Source organism: Pelodiscus sinensis, chromosome 27 (assembly GCF_049634645.1).
Source record: "Pelodiscus sinensis isolate JC-2024 chromosome 27, ASM4963464v1, whole genome shotgun sequence".
NCBI classification, from domain to species: domain Eukaryota; kingdom Metazoa; phylum Chordata; order Testudines; family Trionychidae; genus Pelodiscus; species Pelodiscus sinensis.
In genome coordinates this window covers 16,017,512-16,039,679 of record NC_134737.1, presented here as the reverse complement: position 1 = coordinate 16,039,679, position 22,168 = coordinate 16,017,512, and the positions used below count along the sequence as shown (strand labels likewise).

At 52.6% G+C, this 22,168-nt stretch overlaps 1 protein-coding gene across 1 annotated transcript; it reads left to right on the top strand.

Annotated features, from left to right (window-relative positions):
* The first annotated feature begins 3,630 nt into the window (after positions 1-3,630).
* SARS1 (seryl-tRNA synthetase 1) lies at positions 3,631-19,741 on the top strand. The gene is made up of 11 exons (XM_075909941.1): positions 3,631-3,821; positions 10,922-10,992; positions 11,340-11,420; positions 12,928-13,086; positions 13,805-13,948; positions 14,548-14,703; positions 14,912-15,133; positions 15,669-15,798; positions 17,737-17,898; positions 18,576-18,701; positions 19,046-19,741. The coding sequence occupies exons 1-11, from the start codon at positions 3,686-3,688 to the stop codon at positions 19,201-19,203; spliced, it is 1,545 nt and encodes a 514-aa protein (XP_075766056.1). The 5' UTR covers positions 3,631-3,685; the 3' UTR covers positions 19,204-19,741.
* The last annotated feature ends 2,427 nt before the right edge of the window (positions 19,742-22,168 follow it).

The window sequence follows — 22,168 nt, the reverse complement described above, 5'->3', positions numbered from 1 at the left end:
TTGAGGGCCTGCCCACCCCAGGAGCACCCCAACCCACCAACAGCAAGTGAGGGAGGGTGGCCTTGCCCAGGGGTCAGCACACTGACCTGGAGAGCACAGGGTGGTGTGGGTTCAAGTCCTGGGAGCAGCTAGACAGCCAACACAAGCTGCCTCAGGAATGGACCGAGCTCCTGCATTAGGAATGCAGGCTCAGGGACTCCCCAAAGGCAGGGGGGCTGGCCCTGCAGCAGCCCAGGGCAGCACCCCTCAGAGGCGCCCAAGGGTGCATCAACACAACTCAGCCCTGGGTTCTGGGCTGAGCTCTGCCCTGGAATGTCACTCAGTGGAGCCCTAAGAAGGGTGAGTTTGACCCCTGTGGCCTAGCTCTCTCGCGCTGCATTGGCCTGGAGCGAGCACTGTGCAGTTTAGAACAGGTCTCTTCTGTTATACTACCAATCACAAACAATGTGTTTGAACGCGCCTTGTAGCAAGATGACATGTTCATGCTGCTTTTTCCAGAGGCTGGGGGGGGGGGGGGGGGATGTTAATTGCCATTTCAGTCAGTTCTACCACTGGGCACAAGACCAGCGGACCTACTCCAGAGAGTCCTTTGAAGTCATGGAGCGCCAGCCTTGCTGTGTGTGGATACAGACACACTCGCTCCTTGCCAACCGTTGCCAAAGTAACAATCTTCCTTGTTAACTGTGCGTCATCTTCTTAGTTCACTCTCTGACCTAAGGGGGGCGGGAAGGGCTGGGTTGGCTCCAGTGGAAGAATTGAAACTCTCCCAAGCAGGTCAGGGTATGCTTGGCAAAACAGTGAACCTGCCCCCCCCCCCCCACCAATTAGCCCTCCCAGCTGCAGTGATAAACTGGGAGCCTGAGAACAGTCCCTGAGTGCAGCCTTAGCACTTCTCAAGGTGTGTTTGAGGGGGGGGGGGGGGGGTAGGGTTAAAGTATTGTTCAGGGACTAGATGTCACACATTTTTATACCAAAGACAGCTTCTTTTGTGACTGCACATTACATATGAGACTTGATAATCAATAAACCTATCACTTCATCCAGTTCATTCACTTCATCCAGCTGTCATCTGCAGGGCCGGATTAAGGGGAGAGCTGGCCAGGCAGCTGCCCGGGGCACCAACCTATGGGGGGCACCTGATTTGAAGTGGTAAGGGGTGCCGTGTGCACGGGGGCAACTATGGCTCAGTCCGGCACTGGTCATCTGAAAAAGTGGATTGTGCCCACAAAAGCTCATGATACCATCCACATGTTTCGTTAGTCTTTAAAATGCTACCAGACCATTTGTTGTTTTTTAAGTTTTTCCTGTTACAGACTAACTGGGCTACCCCCTGAAACTTCATCCAGTGTCTGTCAGCACTGTGCAGCCAAGGCGCGGTATACACCCACAGTGGGGCAGGATCCAAAAAGTCCATTTCTGGAACTGATGATAGGGGTGAGGGAGGAGGGACAGGGCCGGCTCTAGGCACCAGCAAATCAAGCAGGTGCTTGGGGCGGCACATTTCCAGGGGCGGCATTTCTAGGTAAGCAGCCACCCCTGGCAATGCCCCGACCCGCCCTGCCAATTTGAAAAAGCCGCGGGAGACGCCACTACCTGCTGCACAGCGCTGGCACCATGCATGCCCGGAGCCTGCTGCCCACCCTTTGCCTACTGCTGCTGCCCGGCTCCGCCGCCTACCATCATACCCCTCTTTCATACGGTACCTTGGCCCCTGCCGCGGGGCTGGAGGAGCTCGGTCCCAGCCAGCTGGGGAGCTGAGGCGTCTACTTTCAGCCCGGAGAGGGGCGGAGGGGAGGGTGGGGAGGACGGGACCAGTCCTGAGCAAAGGAGCCGGGGCAAGGCAAAGAAGCTGGGCCGAGGATGGTGCTGGCGCCCAGGGACTCCTCGCAGGCTGACACCGTTACGCAGGGGGCAGTGCTACCCCCGCCTGTGCGCGCCTCTCCCGCCGCTATCCCTGCAGCTGCTCCGAGCTTGCACGGGGGTCCTGTGCCCGAGGGCAGCTCCCACTTGCTACTTCACTTGCAGGTCGGCTAAAGGGCTCTCCCGGTGCCGTCCCCAGCTCCAGCAGCACGTGAAGGACTTTGGCGCCCAGGACTTGGGGCCAGCCTATTGTAGGCAGCACCCCGCTGGGCGGCGGGACCAGCCATGGGGACTGGCTGTGGCAGAGAAACCTCTGTTGGCCTTATGTGAGCTGGGACCCGCGGCGGGGGGTTGCAGAGCTAGTGAGGTACCCCCCTGCCTCCAGCCTGGAGCTGGTGGAGAGCTGTGGAGCAGCATGCAGACTGACTGCTGCCCAGCCCCGCTCTGCCTGTCGCTGCTGCTGCCCTGGCCACATCCGTGAGGCGGGCGCTGGGGGAGAGGGAGAAAAGTCGCAGGGGGAAGAGACTGCCGCTGTCGGTGTCCCCAGCCCACGTTTCCCCCCGCACCCTGCAAGCCGCACACGGCGGGACTGAGCCCCTGCCCGGTCCTCAGCCCACCTGGACCCGCATGGCTCCCTGGTCATCGGCTCCAGGCAGCTCAGCAACGGGCACTCCTGTGGCATTAAAAGAGTCTCCAGGGGACCGCTGTGCAAGAAAGGCTCGCGCCCCTGGTAACTGGTGCTGCTCATTCCCTTCCAAGGCCAAGCAGGCCCCCTAGCTCTTCAAGGGAGACCCCTGAGGGAATTTGTCAGGCACTGGCCCCCGGGTAGCAGGGGCAGGGAGAGGCGGGGATGCCCAGGGCTGTGGGTCAGGAGTGAGGGGCACTGGTAGGACTGGGCTGTGGGGTCTGTGGGTGGGAGTGAGACACTGGCAGGGCTGTGCGGTGGGGGCTGTGGGTCGGGAGCGAGGGGCAAATTTTCTGGTTTCATTTTTTTTTTAAATTTAAAAACAAAACAAACCATTGTAAAGTGCAAACGTGTAAAAGCCAACAAAAAAAGCAATGTGTGTGGGGGGGGAGGGAAGCAAAAAAATTTTTGCTTGGGGCAGCAAAAAACCTAGAGCCAGCTCTGAGGGGCGAGGACACCCTGCGGCTAGGCCCTTTGGGGTCACGACATGCCACGCACAGCACGGGACAGCAAGCAGGGCTTGCAGGGGCCAGCTCTGTGCTTGGACTAGGGATGTAACAGTGTAGTCAATTAACTATTCCCTCTCCCCCACCCTTGCTGTGGCTCTGCATTTAGAGTGCCCCAAGCGGGCAGGCAGCACAGCTCAGTCCTGGCTCGGGGATCTGCTCTGCATTCAAGTGCAGTAAGAGAGGGGAGGCAGCCCAGCTCATGTCTGGCTTACGCAGAGCCGGGGGGCTCAGACTGGGGCTGCACCTGGTGCTGCTGCCTCCTTCTCACAAGCACCAGGCTACAGGCAGCTTGTGCGGGAGGGGAGGTGGTTTTTAAACTGGCTCCCCTTGCGGACCAGCTCCTGCCCGGCCCCCAGGGGCTGTAGGACCGACTGGCCGACCGCTCCCTAACGGGTCTCGAACACGCCGCGCTGGCTGCAGCCCGTGCTCTGGGCCAGGGGACCAGGCTGGGCTGCAGCGCCCCTGCGCGGCCCCTCCCACCTGCTGCAACCTTGGCGCGGCGCATGCGCACTGACACGTATTCCTACGCAAGCGCCCAGCGTTCCGCTTCCGGTCTCATGTGCGCGAGAGCCGCAGTGCCGCGCATGCGCAGTGTTGCTGCAGCCTCCCTCAGCGCTGTGTCGCCGGCACCATGGTGCTGGACCTGGACCTGTTCCGCGCCGACAAGGGCGGGGACCCCGGCCTCGTGCGGGACACGCAGATCAAACGCTTCAAGGACCCGGCGCTGGTGGACGCGCTGGTGGAGGCTGACGGCGCTTGGCGGCGATGTACGTTCCGGGCCGGCAGCCCCGCCAAATAGGGTCCGCGGCAGGGCGGTGCGCATGCGCGAGGATCCCCGCGCTCGGAGGGGGGAGGAGGGAGGCGTGTGCGGGGGGGGGGTCCCCGCGCTCGGGGCGGGGGGGGGGAGGAGGGAGGGGTGTGCGGGGGGGGGGATCCCCGCGCTCGGGGCGGGGGGGGGAGGAGGGAGGGGTGTGCGGGGGGGGGATCCCCGCGCTCGGGGCGGGGGGGGGAGGAGGGAGGGGTGTGCGGGGGGGATCCCCGCGCTCGGGGCGGGAGGGGGGAGGGGTGTGCGGGGGGGGGGGATCCCCACGCTCGCGGGGTGGCTCTGCTGGTGCCTTGCATCTCCATCGTCCCATCCAGCCCCCCCCATCCTTTGCAGGCTGTGAGGGTGACAGCGGTTGTCAGTGAAGGACCATGCCTCAGGTACCAGTGCCCCTAGCAGGGCAGGGCTGTCCTGGCTCCCTTTGAACTGCTCAGGGAGCACTGCCTGCTCCCCCTGAGATGTCCCCAGGAACTGGGAGCCCTTTGAGGCAGCACTGCAAGCGCCCTGCACAGCTGGGGACAGTATCTCCCAAGCCGGCAGTGCGGAGCAGACTGCGGAGCGCCTCTGCTTCCAACTGAAATCAGTGGAGCTGCTGTGGGTGAGCCCTCCATAATCTGGACCTTTAGGAGTATAAAAATACCCACACTGTGTCAGACCAAAGGTCCATCAAGCCCTAGAATTCTGTCTGACAGAGACCAGTGCCAGGTGCCCAAGAGGGAAGGAACAGAACTGAGAATCATCAAGTGATTCCACCCATCCCCAATCTCTGACAAAGAGAGGCTAGGGGCACCATTCCTACCCATCCTTGCTAATAGCCATTGGTGGACCTAACTGCCATGAATTTATTATCTGACTCATTGTCATTTGTCATAGCTCATTTCATTGTTGCTGCCTTAGGTAGGAGCAACCTGACTTCTTCAGTGTGGGTAGTATGTGACTGAGTGGTTTTCAGACTTTGAAATCTAGTCTTCACAGTGGCAGTTTAATTCTGTTTCACGCTGCTTCAATGACACATGACTTCTGCATCCCGTCAAACCAGCTCTATAGCCCCTGAGAGCTGTGGTATTCTACTATATATTTGAGAGCACTTGTGTGTTAGTCTGTCTGTGAGACTGTTTGTTCAAGTATTGCTCCTAAACCTTAAGAACTAGAACCACTAAATTTGGTAGGTAGCTTCCTCTTATCATGATTTAAGCAAAGTAAGCGTTTGGTTGTGCCAGGACAATGGGATGTGCCTGGAACATGATTTTTTTCTTATAAAACAGAAACAGGCGGATCTGCTAGCAAGCAATTATGCTGTATAGTGACCACAGGGGGACAGCCAGAGACCAGAGAAGGGGACCAGGATAGCTATAACCCCATATGGGCAGCGGGGGTGGAGAAATGGACAGCTACTATATATTTGAATGAGTTTGTCTGCTTGTGTGTCTGTCTCCCAGTCAAGGGACATGCACCCTCCACTAGCTGTGCCTGCTGTACCCATGGATAAGTGCTTCTCACCTGGTCCAAAGCTGCTGCGGTGATAGGGGGCTGGGGTAGCCCCCTCTCCTCAGGGCAGCCTGCATACTGAAGAAAAAACAGTTATTTGAGTTAAGGACCTAAGCAATGCCACTTAAATCTTCTAGTCAGAAATATTTGACAGATTGGAACCCATCTTTTGACTGCCTAAGGCATTGACTTCACCAGTTCCTGAGATTACTGGTGATTATGTTGTAAGTGAAGTTTGGGTTAAGGAGATAAAAAGAATAGTAAGAAGTAGGTGATTTTTAGGATCTGATATGTAATGGTTCACCAGTCCTAGAAATCCTTTGCCAGACCAGTACAGGTAGTTTTGGGACCAGTAAGCTTTTCCCAGTGCTGGTCCTGGAGTTGTGACCAGAGAAAGGAAATAAATTATGTTTGGGAAAACCTCACATGGACTGAGAATAGACAATATGAAACCTTGTGTTTCACGAGTTACTTGTTCCACCTAAGTTTATGTATTTGTTGAATAGATAATAGAAATCTGTAGTAGGGCTCACAGTTCCTAGGATACACAAGCTTATGTTGTCAGGCATCTTTTAGCAATAATTATTAGAAAGTGAAGCCAAAATGAGGCATCTTTAAATCCATTTTCAAGCAGAGGAACCTCTTTCCTTGTTGTGGAAAGAGGGCTGGGCTAATAATACACATTATTAGACAGTGCTGTTTGCTGTCAGCATGCACTGTATTAATGTGTTGCATATCTGTGCTGCACTGCTTAAATGCAGACAGGAAGGCAGGAGATTGCTGTATTGTGGGTTGAAGACAGTTTTGCAGTTGCTTTCCACAGCTTTGGCAAATGAGTACTTTGAGGCAAGAGAAGCCTTTCTGCATTCAGAAGTTGTGCTGTCAATATGTGTTGGCGTTTAAATCAAGAGATCACTATTTGGCAGGCTGCTGCTCAGAGATTGGTGGTTGCAGTCTGATGCAATCCAGCTGCAATTGGCATAGAGACTGATTCATTAATGCCGCAGATCGGAAGTACTGTGTTGTTCACTGGTTTGCACTCCCTGGTCTCTGGAAACGCAACTTTATATTTGTGAGAAGGACTGGAGGAATTTGCTTTTTGGTTTGTCTGCTGATGTTCCTATCATTTGGAGCACATTGGAAGAATATCATTCAACCTACACAATTTTTAAATTGGTCACCAGTATAAATCTGAGCCTAATTCTTGCCTGAGCAATCTCAAAGCACATCACACATTTGTTAAACTCCTGTGCATAACTGTTACCAGTATATACAAGTGTGAACTAGACTTCAGTTAGCTACAGTACTAGAGGAAGGTGACCACCAATGAAGTGCAGGATGGTGCTCTTTAGCAGTGGCCCTCAACCTGTCCAGACTGCTGTACCCCTTTCAGGTGTCTGATTTCTCTTGTGTACCCCAAGTTTCACTTCATTTAAAAACCGCTTGCTTATAAAATCAGACATAAAAATGTCACTGCTCGCTGTTACTGAAAATTTGCTTCCTTGTCATAATTTTTACCATATAATTACAAAATAAATCAATTGGATTATAAATATTGTACCTATGCCAGTGTGTCGTTTATCAAGCACGATAAACAAATCATTGTATGAAATGTTAGTTTATGCCGTTTCTCTTGTGTTTTTAGCATAGGCTGTTAAACTAGGCAGATATCTAGATGAGTTGATGTATCCCTGTACCTCAGTGTGCCCCAAAGTACACACACCCTTTGCTGAGTACAACTTCTCTTAAGCAGCATTTCCTAAATGTGGCTACAGCTATAGATTCCTGAGCTGGAGATATGGAGGGAGGCAAAGTAGCAACAATTCCCTGATGCTCTTGGATGCACTGCCTTGGTTTTGGTTGCTGGGGCCACCAGCAAAGGTTGGTCTCTGCCCCCCTCTGGAGACATGTGGGGACACAACTGATGAGTTCCCCACATTCCCAGGGGTGGTGAGGCTCAAGTTTTGGCCCTCCACCCTAGGGTGGCAGACTGTGGTGGTGGGGCTTCAGGCTCCAGTCCCCCATTGCCTCCCCCGACCCGCCATTCAGGATTTAATTTGTCCCCAGGGTTGGGAGGGCTGAGTAAGTCTTCTGTGAAAAACTGATACTTGTATGTTTGTTAATATCACTTTTCACGATGGACTTGGACTTGCTAGCAATAAATAAATTACTATGATTTACTCATGTATACATACATATTTATTTGTTTTTCCTAAAGCTAATTACATGTTTTAAGGAAAGTGTGAGAGAAGCAAGAGTTGGTGGCTGCACTCTGAGGCCACCAAAAATTATCCTGAGAACCCCTGCTTTAGAATCTAGCAACTGTTCTGATCCTCTTCTCTCTCTTGCACTTAGGTTCCAGCCAAGGTGCAATTCTTAGGCTACATTAATATCTGCCTTTAGTTCAGGCCTGGGCAAAATACCCTGCATGGGCTGTATCTGGCCTGCCAAGCCACCAGATTTGGCCCGCAAACACAGAAAGAAGCCCCCAGCAAACTCCCTGCTTGCCTCCTGTATGCTACTGAGAAAAGCAGCCATTGCAGGGCTCTGTTTGAACAGTTGTGAGCCTGGGGGAAGGAGAAGAGGCTTCATGTGCTGCTCCCACTCCCAGCACAATCCCAGATTCGTAGCTGTTCAAAAATCACATAGTGTGTGCAGCCGGGGCAGGGCAGGCAGGGAGTCTGCTTGAGAAGACTGCTGCTGGGAGTCAAGCAGGTAAATCTCCCAGCCAGAGCCTGTTAGGCACCCCAACACTTTGCACACCTACCCCACATAACTCAATCCCTCTGTCCCCCTCCTGCTCCCATATCCCCTTTCAGATGCTGCATCCCAGTCCCCTGTCCCAGATCACAACACAATCCCCTGCAACCCTCTCCTGAACCCCAGTCCCCTTTACCAGGTCACAACTCCCTCTTGCCCAAGGTCACAACCCAAACCCCTGAACCCTAGTCACCATTACCTCCTTCCCCCAAACTCCCTCCCAGACCCCACACCTTCTCCTGCACCCCAGTCCCTTACTGCAAGCTCCCTTCTGCACCCAGCCTCCATCGCATATCCCACACCTCCTCCATTAATATGGAAGATCCTTTGACCACTTTCCAAATTCTTGGAGTGGCCCCTCCATCAAAAATTCATAGAATCATAGAATACTAGAACTGAAACGGACCTCGAGAGTCATCAAGTCCAGTCCCCTGTCCTCATGGCAGGACCCAGTATCATCTAGACCATCCCTGATAGATGTCTATCTAACCTACTCTTAAACATCTCCACAGATGGAGATTCCACAACCTCCCTGAGAAACTTATTCCAGTGTTTAACCACCCTGACAGTTAGGAAGTTTTTCCTAATGTCCAACCTAAACCTCCCTTGGGCAGTTTAAGCAGTTTCAGCCCATTGCTTCTTGTCCTATCCTCAGAGGCCAAAGAGAACAATTTTTCTCCCTCCTCATTGTGACACCCTTTGAGATACCTGAAAACAGCTATCATGTCCCCTCTCAGTCTTCTCCTTTCCAGACTAAACAAGACCAATTCTTTCAGCCTTCCTTCATAGGTCATGTTCTCTAGACCTTTAATCATTCTTGTTGCTCTTCTCTGAACCTTCTCCAATTTCTCCACATCTTTCTTGAAATGTGGTGCCCAGAACTGGACATAATACTCCAACTGAGGCCTAATCAGCGCAGAGTAGAGTGGAAGAATGATATCTTGTGTCTTGCTCACAACACACCTTTAATGCATCCTGGAATCATGTTTGCTTACTAAAGTCTAGGTATACCATGTCCACTGCTTCTCCCTTATCCACAAGACTCGTTATCCTATCAAAGGAAGCTATCAGATTGGTTTGACAATTATTGTCCTCTGCTCTAGTTAGCAAGTTTCTTATCAGTTTTAAGCCTCCCTCTGTACAGCCCTGGTGGAAAGGGAGTAGATACTTTCTCTTACCCAGGAGGCTGTGGAGCACAGGTGTAAGATATTGCATGGAGGGAAGGAAGTTCATGTTTACTGTACCCTTTTCCCAAGTCCCTAACTAACACCGAGGTGGCTTGGTCTTTGCTGATCTAACAGGCCCCGGATTTTCGTGTTTGAGCTCTCCAGTCTGTTGAATACTGGTAGTTCTTGCATCTGCTCTTGCTGCTTCTCGCTTTCCCAGACAGTAGCAGAGGAGGGAAAATGAGCTAGTTCTTGTCTGTTTCACTTGTTTTCCCCAAAGAGCTAAATATCAGTGAAAATAACTAGTCTCTTGCCACTTACACTCTGCAGCTGCTTGGGAAAGCTGAGCAGAGGCCACGGAGCTGTCTCTGGGGGCTCTGGTCCGTGGTAACATTGGAGAGCCTGTCTTAGCTAACATGAGAAACTGGAAAGAGTTCAAATGAAAACTGACATGTTTTCTGGATTCTGGGTGAGGTGGGAGGGGCGCCTCCCTCTCTTGCCATAGGAAGTTTTCTGCTCCGTGCTGACCAGTGAGAAGTAGGAAAGTTAGCAAACATTTATTTGTGTAAATGTGTAACCGCTGTATTTTTCAGCATTTACACACAGGGGGCCCCTCAGCCCCTTCCTGCTGCCTCTGATACAGAGGCAGTAGTAGGGGGGGAGGCAGTTCCACAGGGGCTGGTATGTTCTGGGAGACAGCTTGAAAGCCGGCTGCCAATGGGTACCGTCTCCCACGTGCAGCAGCACAGGGGGCAGGCAACACTGTGGGAGCCAGCATGCACGGAGAACCTACCTAAACTGGATCTCCGCATGTATCAACTCCTGCCTGCCCCCACCCGCACTAGTACAGAGGCAGCAGCGCAGAGCAGGGGAATGCAGGCAGCTTGGTGGGAGCTAATATGTGCAGGGAGATGGCTTAAAAGCTAGCTTCCCATGGGCACCAGCTCCCCCCTCCTCCCTCCCCCCTTGCTGCTTCTGATACAGAGGCAGCTGGGGGGAGGGGGCATATATAGCCATTGAGCCCAGGCTTATTGGTTAATCATATAAACACTTACACACTAACATCCGTAGTGTGAAAGGATTGTTTTCAAGTCCTGGCCACTTATCAGCTACAGCATAAAAACACCTTCCTCACTTCAAGGACAAAGTGAACATTTTAGCTTCCCATTTTATCTAAATCATTGCACTGGGCCAGAAGGTGAGTGGAACTTTCCGTAACTGAATTAAGCCCTCCAGTGACTCCTATGAGGTAGCAACTACTGCTTTAGTTTTATAGCTGGGAAAGTGGAGGGGCTGACTTGCCCAAGGGCATGCAGTGAGGCTGTGGCAGAGAGGAAAATCTCTCAACTCCTATTCTAGCTGTGATGCCATTCTTTCCCTCCAGTGTTCTTGAGAGCCTGCTCAGAGCAAATGTCTTCTCTCTTCATTTTGCCAACTTTCTGAATAAGGTCTGTAAAGCTAATTGAAGCTAAGAGGGAATGAATTGTGTATCTAAACTGTTTGTGTCTATGATATGTCACATGCAGGGGTCACAACTTACTAACTCAACAGGTTTCTGAATCTGCTCACAAGTGTTTAGTTTCACTATGGAGATCGCTGGTTAATTTTCCTTCCAATGGTTCCTTTCCAGGCAGATTTCGTGCAGACAACTTGAACAAACTGAAGAATCTGTGCAGCAAAACGATAGGTGAGAAAATGAAGGTAAGAGAGATGAGCGCTGTGTTTGTTAGCACTGATATGGTGCTATTTTTAAAGGAGTATAATCTGTCTCATCTTCCTGCTGTTGATGACCTCTGGTAGGAAGGAGTTTGAGAACTTTTCACATGTTGGCTGGACTGCCAAAGCATTGAGCTCGTTAGAAGAATTCACTACCCCGCATAGTCTAGCCATTCTGTGTCATGCTTTGAATCCGCTTCATAAAATGGAGTTTGAAATCCTTTCCTGGGTCCCCTCTTCCCAGTCCTGACTTCCCAGGTTGCAGCACCTGTAGTGCTTGCAAAATATGTTTTCTGTGTGCTCACTGTTCTTTCTGATTCTTCCCTTTGCAGAAAAAAGAGCCCGTGGGTGACAATGAATCCGTACCAGAATATGCACAAAATCTGGATGGCCTCACTGCTGACATCTTAGCGGTGAGTTTGCTTTCACATGGTGCAGGCGCTCTGAACAGTGACCACTGCATTTTCTTTTATTTCACCATCTTCCAGGCTGAAGTCTGACTATCTGTACTCCTGCAGTCAGAGATTTCCAGCAAAATCAGCCTGTGCTGTGAACCTGTTGGAGCTTGTTAGCTAGGCAGGGTTAGGCTGAGACATCTCTGAGGAACACACCAAATTGCTGTTGGTGATTCAGTCTGTACATAACCATTGTCCCTGCCTGGAGACAAGGAGCATTGTGCTGCCTGAGCTGAAATGTGAATACAGGAAGACTCAAACTGGACTAGTCCCCTGGCTTGTTTGCCAGTTATGGCTTTAGGAAACATTCAAGCAAGAGGTATATTATTGTGCCCAGAACTCAGTAGTATCCGCTATCAGAGCCAGATATTAGCACCAGAGGGGATGTTCAGCGCCTTTCTTAATCTTAAGAATTTGGCAGTGAGTTCCACAGTTTAATCACACACACGAAAAAGTATTTCCTTGGATTAGTTGTGGATTTGCCACCTCCCGGTTTCATTGCACATTCCTCTATTCTTGTGTTGAGACGGGGAGAACAGAAGCACCTGATTTCCCTCCTAGACCAGTTGTTAGTTTTACACACTTATGTCCTGGCTCCCTTATTCCTCTCCTTCCTAAGGTAACAACCCCAGTTTCTCCAGTCTCTCTTCAGATACGTTTTATCGTGGCCATTCTCTGAACCCCTTTAATCCTGCAATATCTTTTTTGAGATGGGATGGCCAGAACTGCACAGTTTTCTAAATGAGACATGCTTTGTTTATGTAATGGCATCGCTATATTTCCCTTATGATTCACCGTCTCTCTTCTTTTGTATCTCAATATTTTATTTGCTTTTTGGACTGCATCTGCACAATAAGCAGAGGGTTCCATTGAGTGGGCTTATGGTGGTGCCCAGATCCCTTTTCTGAGTTGATATAGTGAATTTAGAACCCTGTAAGGTTTATGATTCATTCAAATTATTCCATCCAAGTGTCTATCAACATTTAGCTCCATCTGCCTTTTTGATGCTCTTAGGTTCCTCTGAAGTCCTCACAGGATTGGGCTGATCTAAGTAATTGTGTCATCTGTACTTCACTGCTCACTCCATTTCCAGATCACTAATAAATAACATCTGCCATGATGAAAAGTGACCATTTAGTCCTGCTCTGGTTCCCGCCTTTTAGCTGATCCATGACAATATTGTCTCTTGCTCTGTGATGACTTAGCTTCTGTAGTAGTCTTTTGTGAGGGACTTTGTCAAATGCTGTTGAAAGTCTAAATAAATTCTCAGATGAATCTCCTTTATCCAGTATGTAGTCAGCAAAGTTTATTTGATTATTAGTGAAACCTCTGCAAAAAGTCATACTGGTTAGGCAGAGATCACAGTAGTTTTTTACGTACAAAACTTCTTTGGCCCTTTTTATGGGCTAATTTTCCCTGTTTAAGCTGTGCAGTGGTGACATTCTCAGTGATTTTTGTGTAACAGAGTCTTCAGGTAACCCAGATTAAGAAAGTTCGTATTCTCATTGACGAAGCCATCCTGAAGTCCGATGCAGAGCGTGTGAAACTGGAGGCAGAACGCTTTGAAAGCCTCAGAGAAATTGGAAACCTCCTCCACCCCTCTGTGCCCATCAGCAATGATGAGGTAGGAGCTAAATGCATACCTGCTATGTGGATGGTGTCTCTGGCAGGTTTGGGGAAGTGACATACTGTCAGCTTGAAGCAGGCAGACACAACACATCAGAGAGACTGCAGAGGGGCAGTGGGTGAGGTGCCTGCTGAGATCGGGTAGAGAGCAATGGAACCTGCAGTACAAGACAGGGTGTGCTGCAGCAAGGGAGCTCATTGAGCACAAAGATCAACTCAGACAGTGTGACTCTCCACCATTGTCTGGAGCATACAAGGGAAATGTAGGCAGAGCCAAATGCTTAGGATCTGCCTTGCCCATTGCATTTGCCCAGCAAGAATGCTTAACACCAGGTTGGGCCAGCAGCCAGGTGACATCATAATATGCTGCTGGCAGGATCAGCAGGGGGTTCTGAGCTGTGTATCTTCTTGCCAGGATTTAGTTGCTGTGTCGATTGCTGAGCCAGTCCCAGGGTGAGGGAGTCCCCGGAACAGCTGTGGCAAGTGCTCCGACAAGTCCGTACTTTGTCAGACCTCACTGGGAAAGGGCTGAGGCCTGGCCTTTGTGGGGAAAGAGAGGGAAAAGAACGAGGACCTGCCACTCTTTGCACTCCTTACCTGCACAACACAGTGGGTCCAGGGGTCTGCATGTCGTGCTGGGCCTCACCTCGCTGTGACCGGTGTGAGAGAAGACTTCCAAGGGAGCTCCAGTTTTCTTTCTCTTGCCTTGCATGCAGGATGCGGATAACAGAGTGGAGAGGGTCTGGGGAGACTGCACAGTACGGAAGAAGTATTCCCACGTGGACTTGGTGGTGATGGTGGATGGCTATGAAGGAGAGAAGGGGGCCATAGTAGCTGGAAGCAGAGGGTACTTTTTGAAGGTGAGAGCCCTGAGCCCCACACCTTCTTCCTATGTTCAAGCAACAAGAGGAATGAGACAGAAACCTGCTGCTTTCCTGCCCTTTGTGCTGTACCTCTCACTAATCCTGCAGTGGGCACAAGTGCCTTTCCTGAGGCTGAGTTTGGTTGCTGATGGTGTACTAGGCAGAGGAAGGGAGCAAGCCACGTGGTCTGCTTGACCAGTGGAGCTCAGCCTTGTGTTAGCTTTTTAAAGACAGCTGTATGTGCCACCATTGACGGTGGGTGTCGGACGGGGCTAGTGGTGGTATGACTAGTGCTGCATGTCTGATGCTAAGCATGTTTTCAGCTCAAGGTGCTCCTTGTCATGGCTCTGCATAAAACATACTGGACCAAGACTTGCAGGGGATGAGCCCAACGCCATTGTTTGTCCTCGGGTACCATCAGTTTGGGCTCCTTTTCCTGTTCTCTGTGTTCTGATGATACTTAACTCCTTTGGCTCAGTTCTCTAAGCTGAAATATTGTAGGCGCTTCTGGCCTGGTCATCCGAGGCCACTCAGTACCTCTGGAATCCAGCCTTACGGCTTTCATGTGCCCTGAGAAGCTTGTCTTGTTTCTGTAGGGTGCCCTGGTTTTCCTTGAGCAGGCACTGATCCAGTATGCGCTGCAGACCCTGCTTAGCAAAGGATACACTCCAGTCTACACCCCCTTCTTCATGAGGAAAGAGGTGATGCAAGAGGTGGCTCAGCTCAGTCAGTTTGATGAGGAACTGTACAAGGTAAGCTGCAAGGAAGGACCTGGGCATCTTGCCAGCACACCAGATATGGTTTTCCATTAGCCTTTGCCATGGCAAAGGATCCTATTAGCCTCTGGCTCCTGCTATTCCTGTGGCCCAACTCTGTGTTGCGGAGACAGTCGCATATGCTCACAGGTGTGTGGTCTGCTCTGGTGTGCTGACAAAGTGCTGTTCAACTCCCGATCTCCAGGTTATTGGCAAGGGCAGTGAGAAATCCGATGACAGCTCCATTGATGAGAAGTACCTGATTGCTACCTCTGAACAGCCAATTGCAGCTTTGCACAGGGATGAGTGGCTGAAGCCGGAGGACCTGCCCATCAGATATGCTGGGCTGTCTACCTGCTTCCGACAGGAAGTTGGCTCACACGGCCGTGACACCAGAGGCATCTTCCGAGTGCACCAGTTTGAAAAGGTAAAGGGACGCGCTGCTCACCAGTTAGCGCTGAGATGTTTGCAGGATGCTAGCAGACAAAAATGGGATTGTGGGCTTTTCTTCCAGTTCGAAGGAACTTTAGCAGAGGCGTCTTCAGTGTGTGATCAGGGTTCAACGTTCTCAGCACAAAAGTTATTTGGGAAGCGGCCTCTGGGTGGTGTTGTGATGTGCTGCTGTGGGCAGTAGTTGACATGTCCCTTGCTGGAGGTGGCTGCACACTGGGAAGTAAAGTTGTTACAGATTTGTAAGACTCGAAGGTCCTTTTGGCTCCTTAGGCGTCTCAGTATAAAATGCTGGCCTGCTATCATTCCCTGTTGCCATCAGTTTGGTACACTGGAATTCCACGAGACAGATACCTGAGAAAACATTCTCTGTTGAAATAATCTTGTCTTTTGGTTCCCATTCTCCGAACCTTGACTCCCCCATTCCTGGGCTTTGTCCCATCTCTGAGCGTCAGCAGACCAAAACATGCAGTCTATGGGGGTATAGTTGCTTCTGTCTCTCTTCCCCCCAGATTGAGCAGTTTGTCTTCGCTTCGCCTCACGATGACAAGTCATGGGAGATGTTTGATGAGATGATTGCAACTGCAGAGGAGTTCTATCAGTCGCTGGGCATTCCTTACCACATTGTCAATATTGTCTCAGGTACAGAACTCTGCTCTCTTGGGCTCCTCTCCGTAGGGATAATCTGATGGGGCCAGCCTGCTGGTAAAGGACAGAGGCCAAGATGGGAATACAGTGGGCGGGGCAGGGTGTGAGGACTTTCCTGGCTTGGCTTCTGTCCTGTGGGCGAGCTTGGGCAAACCTCTGCCTCTCCTGTGCCGTCAGTCAGACTGGAGGAATTAGGCCCTGGACTCAGCCGCTGCACCATACAGCTAAAGAAGCCCCGTGCTGAGTGTCCCATGGCCCTGCTAGAAGCTGTGGTTGGAAAGGAGCCTAAAGAGATCGCCATGCAGTAACATCTTAGGAACATACACTGCAGTGGTTGTACGCTGGCTCCAGCCCGGCAGCGCCCTGCCTAGCCATGCTCAGCAATCGGCTTCCTCAGGGATCATGGGGGTAGAGAACTCACTTGGGCTCTGTAGGAAATTCTTGACTTCTATTAAGTCTGAAATGGCAGGTCCCTTCCTCTAGGGCAGGAACTGCTGTGGCCTGCTAGGAAGATCAGTGTGGGCTACACAGGGAAATCCAGGGGCATGTGGGTGTTAGGCTGAGAGTGTCAGCTTGGTCCATGTGCTACACCCTGGGTCTTCTCTTGTGCTTTCCCCTTGAAGTGATTCTGTGCTGGGTGCTGAGCTAGCATAGAGCAGTGGAGCCCTGATTGGAGAATACGCGTGCCAGGGCCGGTGTCTGGTCTGTCTCCTCCCCGAGCTAGCCAGGGACAAGGTGCTGAAGAGACGCTGTCTTGTCTCTGAGAGGGAAATGCTGTGTTGTGCCTGCATCCTCTTCTGGCTGATGGAGAGGCAAGCTCTAAGTGCCAGCCCCAGAGCCTATGGCAGGCAGGGAAAGGATGTCTTCACTGCCGAAGAACCCCTTAATCTGATGCCTAGGGTGTGGCATAAAGCAGCCTTAGACAGGAATCTGAGCCTGAAGCCCCTCGCACGGTGCGTGTGAGTGTGAGAGAGATTTGGCTGTCTCTTTAGCTCGGATGGCTGGTTCGCCAGGTGGCTCGGTGACAAAGCCCTGTAGGGTAGATGGGGCCAAGGAAGGTTTGAGAGTTTTTCTGTTGGCACAAGGACACCAGCTCCCTGAGAGAGGCCAGAGACTGCCAGACTATACCAGCAGAGCTTTGTTGGGGGGGGGGGCAGTTCACTCACCTCTGCCCCTCACAGCTGCCATCTTTCTGTGCCTCAGTATGGCAGCACGCTGCGTAGGCCAGTGCCTTCTAGACCCGCGTTAGCGCGCTGTGCTCTTACACTCCTATCTCTTAAGGCTGGGCACTCCGGTGCCATGCTGCCTTGGTTATTAGCAGTGGCAGGCAAGTAATCTGGCTGGTCCCCTTGCCAGGCGGCGGCTAAGGACATGTCACTTAGCAGATCCTGCAGGCTGTTGCGCAGTGGTTGGTGCCTGAGGCTCCGTCTCACATTTCACTTATTCAGCCTTCGTTCAGTCCCGGTTAAAACAGACGCCGAGTTCTCTGCACGTTCCTGGTGCTCCGGAGCGGGAAGGGGGGGCTGCGAAAGGGTGTCTGCGTCCGGTCTGATCACCTCGTGGCCGGACCTTGGGACTAGCTCCTCCTCCCCTGAGGAATTAATGCTCTAAGCACCACCCAAGAGCATAGGCAGAGAGGGGCTGGAAGAGAATCTGCCCTAGGGCTAGGAGAATCCCCATTGCCCAAATATTAGTCTTTGTTGTGCCGCTGTGTCTGGGGGGCGAGGGGCAGGTTAAGGTGCCTGTCACCAGGGTTTCCAGGCCCCAAAACCAGAGCTCAGTAGTTGAGCAGGTAACCTAGCAGGGAGGGCTTTGACTTCTGTCCCTGCAAACTCAGTAATGGGCTGAGGATAGTATGCGGCACATCCTCCCTGCTCCCCTGGGGCTGCTGCCTCGCCCCCCAGCCCAAGTGACTGCTCCTCAATCTCGCAGGCTCCCTGAACCATGCTGCCAGTAAGAAGCTGGACCTTGAGGCTTGGTTCCCAGGCTCAGGAGCCTTCCGGGAGCTGGTCTCCTGCTCCAACTGCACAGACTACCAGGCCCGTCGCCTGCGGATCCGCTACGGGCAGACCAAGAAAATGATGGACAAAGTAGGTGGCATTTCAATACCTGCCTTTTCCTGTGTGCGCATCCTGGGGCAGCTGAATCACCATCTCAGAGCAGTTACCTCCTAGGCTTCTGCTGCCCCTGCTCAGTATCTGCCTGGCCAGCTGCTCTTCCCCCCTGGAACTTTCCTCCAGAGCTCTCCCATTCACCGTCAAATGAACGTATTCCTTATGCCACCCTGGGAGAGCCATGCCCTTCCTTCCAAAGAGTAAGATCCTTGCTGAGCAGCGTGCAGCCCTGGTCATTAGCTGCACCAGGCTCTCTGCTGGTTCCCAGTTAGAGCTGGTCAGAAGATTGGAGGGAGGGGTGTCTTCTGCAGAAAATGTTCATGGAAAACTCTCCTCCCACCCCTTCAGTTTTCACTTTAAATTTCCATGGACAGTTCTGGGTAGATGGGATCAAATGTTCAGCTGTGTGAATACTTTGGTCCCGCAATGAGATCTGGATTTGGAACCGCTGCTGTGGTGCTTCCTGGGAATTGCAGCTCACGTGCCTCCGGGTCCCCGTTTCCGTTCTGCGTTGGGCTCCCTGGTCTGATGCCTTGTGGGAGGAGCAGTCGATCTCCCCTCTGGGGGAGGGCAAGTAGCGCCTTAGCCAGCTGGTGTCCTGCAGGCCTTGGTGAGGGCTCCTCATCCTAGGGTCACTGGCTTTGTCTTTGCAGGTAGAGTTTGTCCACATGCTAAATGCTACCATGTGTGCCACCACTCGCACTATTTGTGCCATCCTGGAGAACTACCAGACGGAGAACGGCATTGTTGTACCGGAAAAGCTGAAGGGTTTCATGCCACCAGGTAAAACTTGGAACCCCCTGTGCATGGCACCCCTCCCCTGTGCTGTGCTCTGACCTGCCTAGCCCTGTCTGCACACACGCCTGGCAGCACGGGCTGGAGAGAGGGTCTGGCAGCGGAGAGGTGGGGCAAGGTGGGATTCTGCCAGTTTTGCTTCCCACGTGACTGCTGCAAGTTCCCAACTAGGGAACCAGCAGGAGGGAGGCTGGGGCTGTGGGGAGTGGAGGAATGAGGCTTCGGGCCAGGACTTCCCTTGGTGAGGTAAATGGGAATGGTCCTCGGGCCTGATCTCGGCCGGGGGAGCCAGAGAGCTCTTGCCGTGGTAACTTGTCTGTATCTCTCGGCAGGGCTGAAGGAAATGATCCCCTTTGTGAAACCTGCTCCTATTGACCAGGAGTCGTCCAAGAAACAGAAGAAGCAGCACGAAGGAAGTAAAAAGAAAGCAGCCGGTGGCGATAGCGTCCTGGAAGGGCGAATGCAGAACATGGGCGTAAACGATGCCTAACCCCAGCTCCTTTGTCCTCCCTGAGCCAGAGAGATCTGATGCCTCAGGGCTGGGGGCTGGTCTCCTGGATCTCAGTCTCAGCTTAGTCACCAGCTGACTGCATGTCCTGGGGAAAATCACTCACCTCTGCTTCATGTCCCCTGCTGGAGCATGGCATGGCACTAACTCCCCTGCCTTGCAGGGTGCCAAGGCTCCGGCACAGGGGAGGTGGCAAGCACTCGCAGGGCCAGCTGTTCTTCTCCCCAGAAGCCATGTCCCTTACATTGTGGTTGTCAGCCTGTGGAAAGGGCTTCTCCAGGCCCCCTAGCCTGATGGGAGGGGCTGATGTCCTGGTTGTGCTGGCAGCAGCCCCTGCTTCTGCACCTGAACCCCCAGGGTGAGGAGATGAGAAGAAAACCCCAGTTCAGCTCTTTTACCCTGGGTGATATTGCTGTACCCAGTCTGTCCACGTGGGTGTGGGATTGTCTGAGTTGATGCAGTACAATAAAGCAATGTGGGGAGACAGCCAGCCTGGCCAGGTTCCTCACCCTGGGCTCTATGGGCTTCCTGATGCTTTGTCCCTGGGGCTTAGAACTGTCCGCTCCAGTTCCCCGGCGGGTAAGTGAACTGAGGTTGCTCAGCACTGACTTCTTAGCGGGCCTAGCCCACTGCCGAATCCCTGGGCACCTTCAGCTCCCCAGGAGAGCGTGCCCCTGCCTAGGGCTGCCCAGTGGGCCAGGGTACAGCTTCTCTTTCCCTAGTGGGTGAGAGCTGGAAATGCAGGTCTGTGCATCCTCCAGACCATGCTGCCTCTGGTGGGGTGTTGAATGCGTCGCAGGCTGAGGCCTTCATGGATGTGGACACTAAAGGGCAACTCCAGCTGGGTCTTCTCTGTGCACAGAGTGGTGCTGTTCACTAATTGCTGCAGTGCTCAGAGGGGAGTGAAGTTACTAATGAATCCCTGCCAGAGCCCACCCGCGGGCCAGGGATAAAAATCAGCCTCCTGTTTTAGCAGCCAGGTGCTGAGCTCTCCCATCCTGGGGCTATGCTGTGCTCCACTCATCCGGCTGAGCTGGGTTCCAGTACTAGTGTCAGCTGGGCCTTGTGGATCGACGTCTCCCCTCTCTACCTTCCAGGCATCTGGCCACCTGTCCTTTGCATCCTGAGCCCTGCGTCCCCACACCACGCACACAGCTGCAGCGGGGGAGCCGATGGTGCAGCGCCTGCCTGGACAGCAGGAGACATGACAGTGAAATAAGGGTTGCAGTGCCTGGAACCAGGGCTGCATTGGACCCTCTGTTCAGTATCCAGCGGAAGTGGGGTTCTGTCCCCTGCCTGTTTTGCTGCTTTATGATCGGTGGTAGGAAAGTGCCAGGCTGGAGGTGGTCATATTACTGCACAAACTTCAGCAGGTGCAGTTTCTTCCCTCTGCTTTTACCTTCCGATTGGATGTCCTGGGAGGTTCTGGGCTTGGTGGGGCTAGAGATGTGGAGCAAGCTTTTCAGCCCGTAATTGAAGGGGAGATGCATGGGGTTAAAGGGGCTAACACAGACTTTCCTCCAAGTTCCTGGCTGAACTCCAATGTCTGTCAGCACCTGTCCCTCTGAGCCTCAAGTTTAACCCTCCCCCCACTAAGGATGGTTGATTTCACCATCCCCCACTACCTGTATCAGAGGCAGCAAAGGAGCGGGGGGGGAAGAGAGGGTATTTAAAGAGGCAGTGCCACACAGAGCCTGTACCCAGGCTCTGTGCGGCCCTTTCCCTTTGAAACGCTGCAACACCAAGTGGAGCCCAGGGTCAGCTGCGGACTCCCTAACTGACCCTGAGCTCCCTGTAGCATTTCCACAGAACCCAGAGTCAGCTGGGGAGTCACCAGCTGATCCCGGGCTCTGTGTGATGCTGCTGCTTTGAAATGCCAAGCAGAGCCCAGGATCAGCTGGGGAGTCGGGTTCTGGGGAAATGCCGAACTGGAGCCTGGGATCAGTCCCCAGCTGACCCTGGCTCCATGTGGCATTTCAAAGCAGCAGCACAACATGGAGCCCAAGGTCATTGGGATCTCTTGAGTACCCAGCTGACCCCGGGCTCATTCTGCGCTTCTGCTTTGAAATGCACAGGAGCTCCCTCTGGGGCCTCTTGTACATTTCAAAGCTGGCAACCATGTGCAGCCCAGGGCCAGCAGGACTTCCTGCTAACTGCAGGCTCCATGCGGGTGCTTCCACTTCGAAATGCACAAGAGCCCCTGGGGGTTCTTGTGCGTTTTAAAGGGCAAGTTCCCGCATGGACCCCGGAGTCAGCGGGACTTCCTGCTGGCCCCCCACTGCATGCAGATTTCCACATTCCTCCTTTGAAATGTACAAGCGGGCGTTTCAAAGGAATGAGGAAGCACCTGTTGACTAAGCGATGGAAATTGCATTGACTACTTGACTAGTAAATTAGTCATCAGTTAATATCCTTAGCCCCCACCGGCTGTAGTCTGATGTTATGAGGATCTAGGTCTTCAGCTGTCCATAGAAACCACCAAGAAAACGACAGGGAGGGAGGGGGGCCAGGAATTCTTTAACAAAACAATTACTGGCCCTCAGATGTTGTATTTTTCCTTTAGAAATGAGGAAAATCCCCATTTTGGGTTTTCCTTGGGGCAGATGGTCTTTAAAGCAGGCCCAGGGGCTGGATCGGCCCCTGGGGCTCAGGGCTCTCCCCCCAGCCTTGGGTAGCTTTAGGTGTGTGAGGGGAATGTAGGGAGGGTCTTTCTGCTGCTGAGGGGTCTCATGAGGGTTTGTTTGTTTTGAGGGGGTTGGCTTCTCGCATGTGTGAAGCCACCAACTGATTTTTCTGTGGGTCAGTGGCCCCTGTCCCAGAAAAGGTTCTCTGCCCCTGCTTTAAAGCAACCTGGAAGTGTGCTTCTGATGTGACTCCCCCATGCCAGTTAAGTGAGAGCAGGTTGAGTTGGGGCCAAGCAGCTGCCAGGTGTTGACACACACGGCTA

What these genes read in the sequence shown, in the direction of transcription:
- SARS1 (XM_075909941.1), top strand. Translation starts at nt 3,686, where the DNA reads ATGGTGCTGGACCTGGACCTGTTCCGCGCCGACAAGGGCGGGGACCCC. An exon ending in GCAGAGGGTACTTTTTGAAG is followed by an intron (nt 13,949 to 14,547) that starts GTGAGAGCCCTG and finishes TTGTTTCTGTAG; the next exon opens with GGTGCCCTGGTTTTCCTTGA. An exon ending in CATTGTCAATATTGTCTCAG is followed by an intron (nt 15,799 to 17,736) that starts GTACAGAACTCT and finishes TCAATCTCGCAG; the next exon opens with GCTCCCTGAACCATGCTGCC.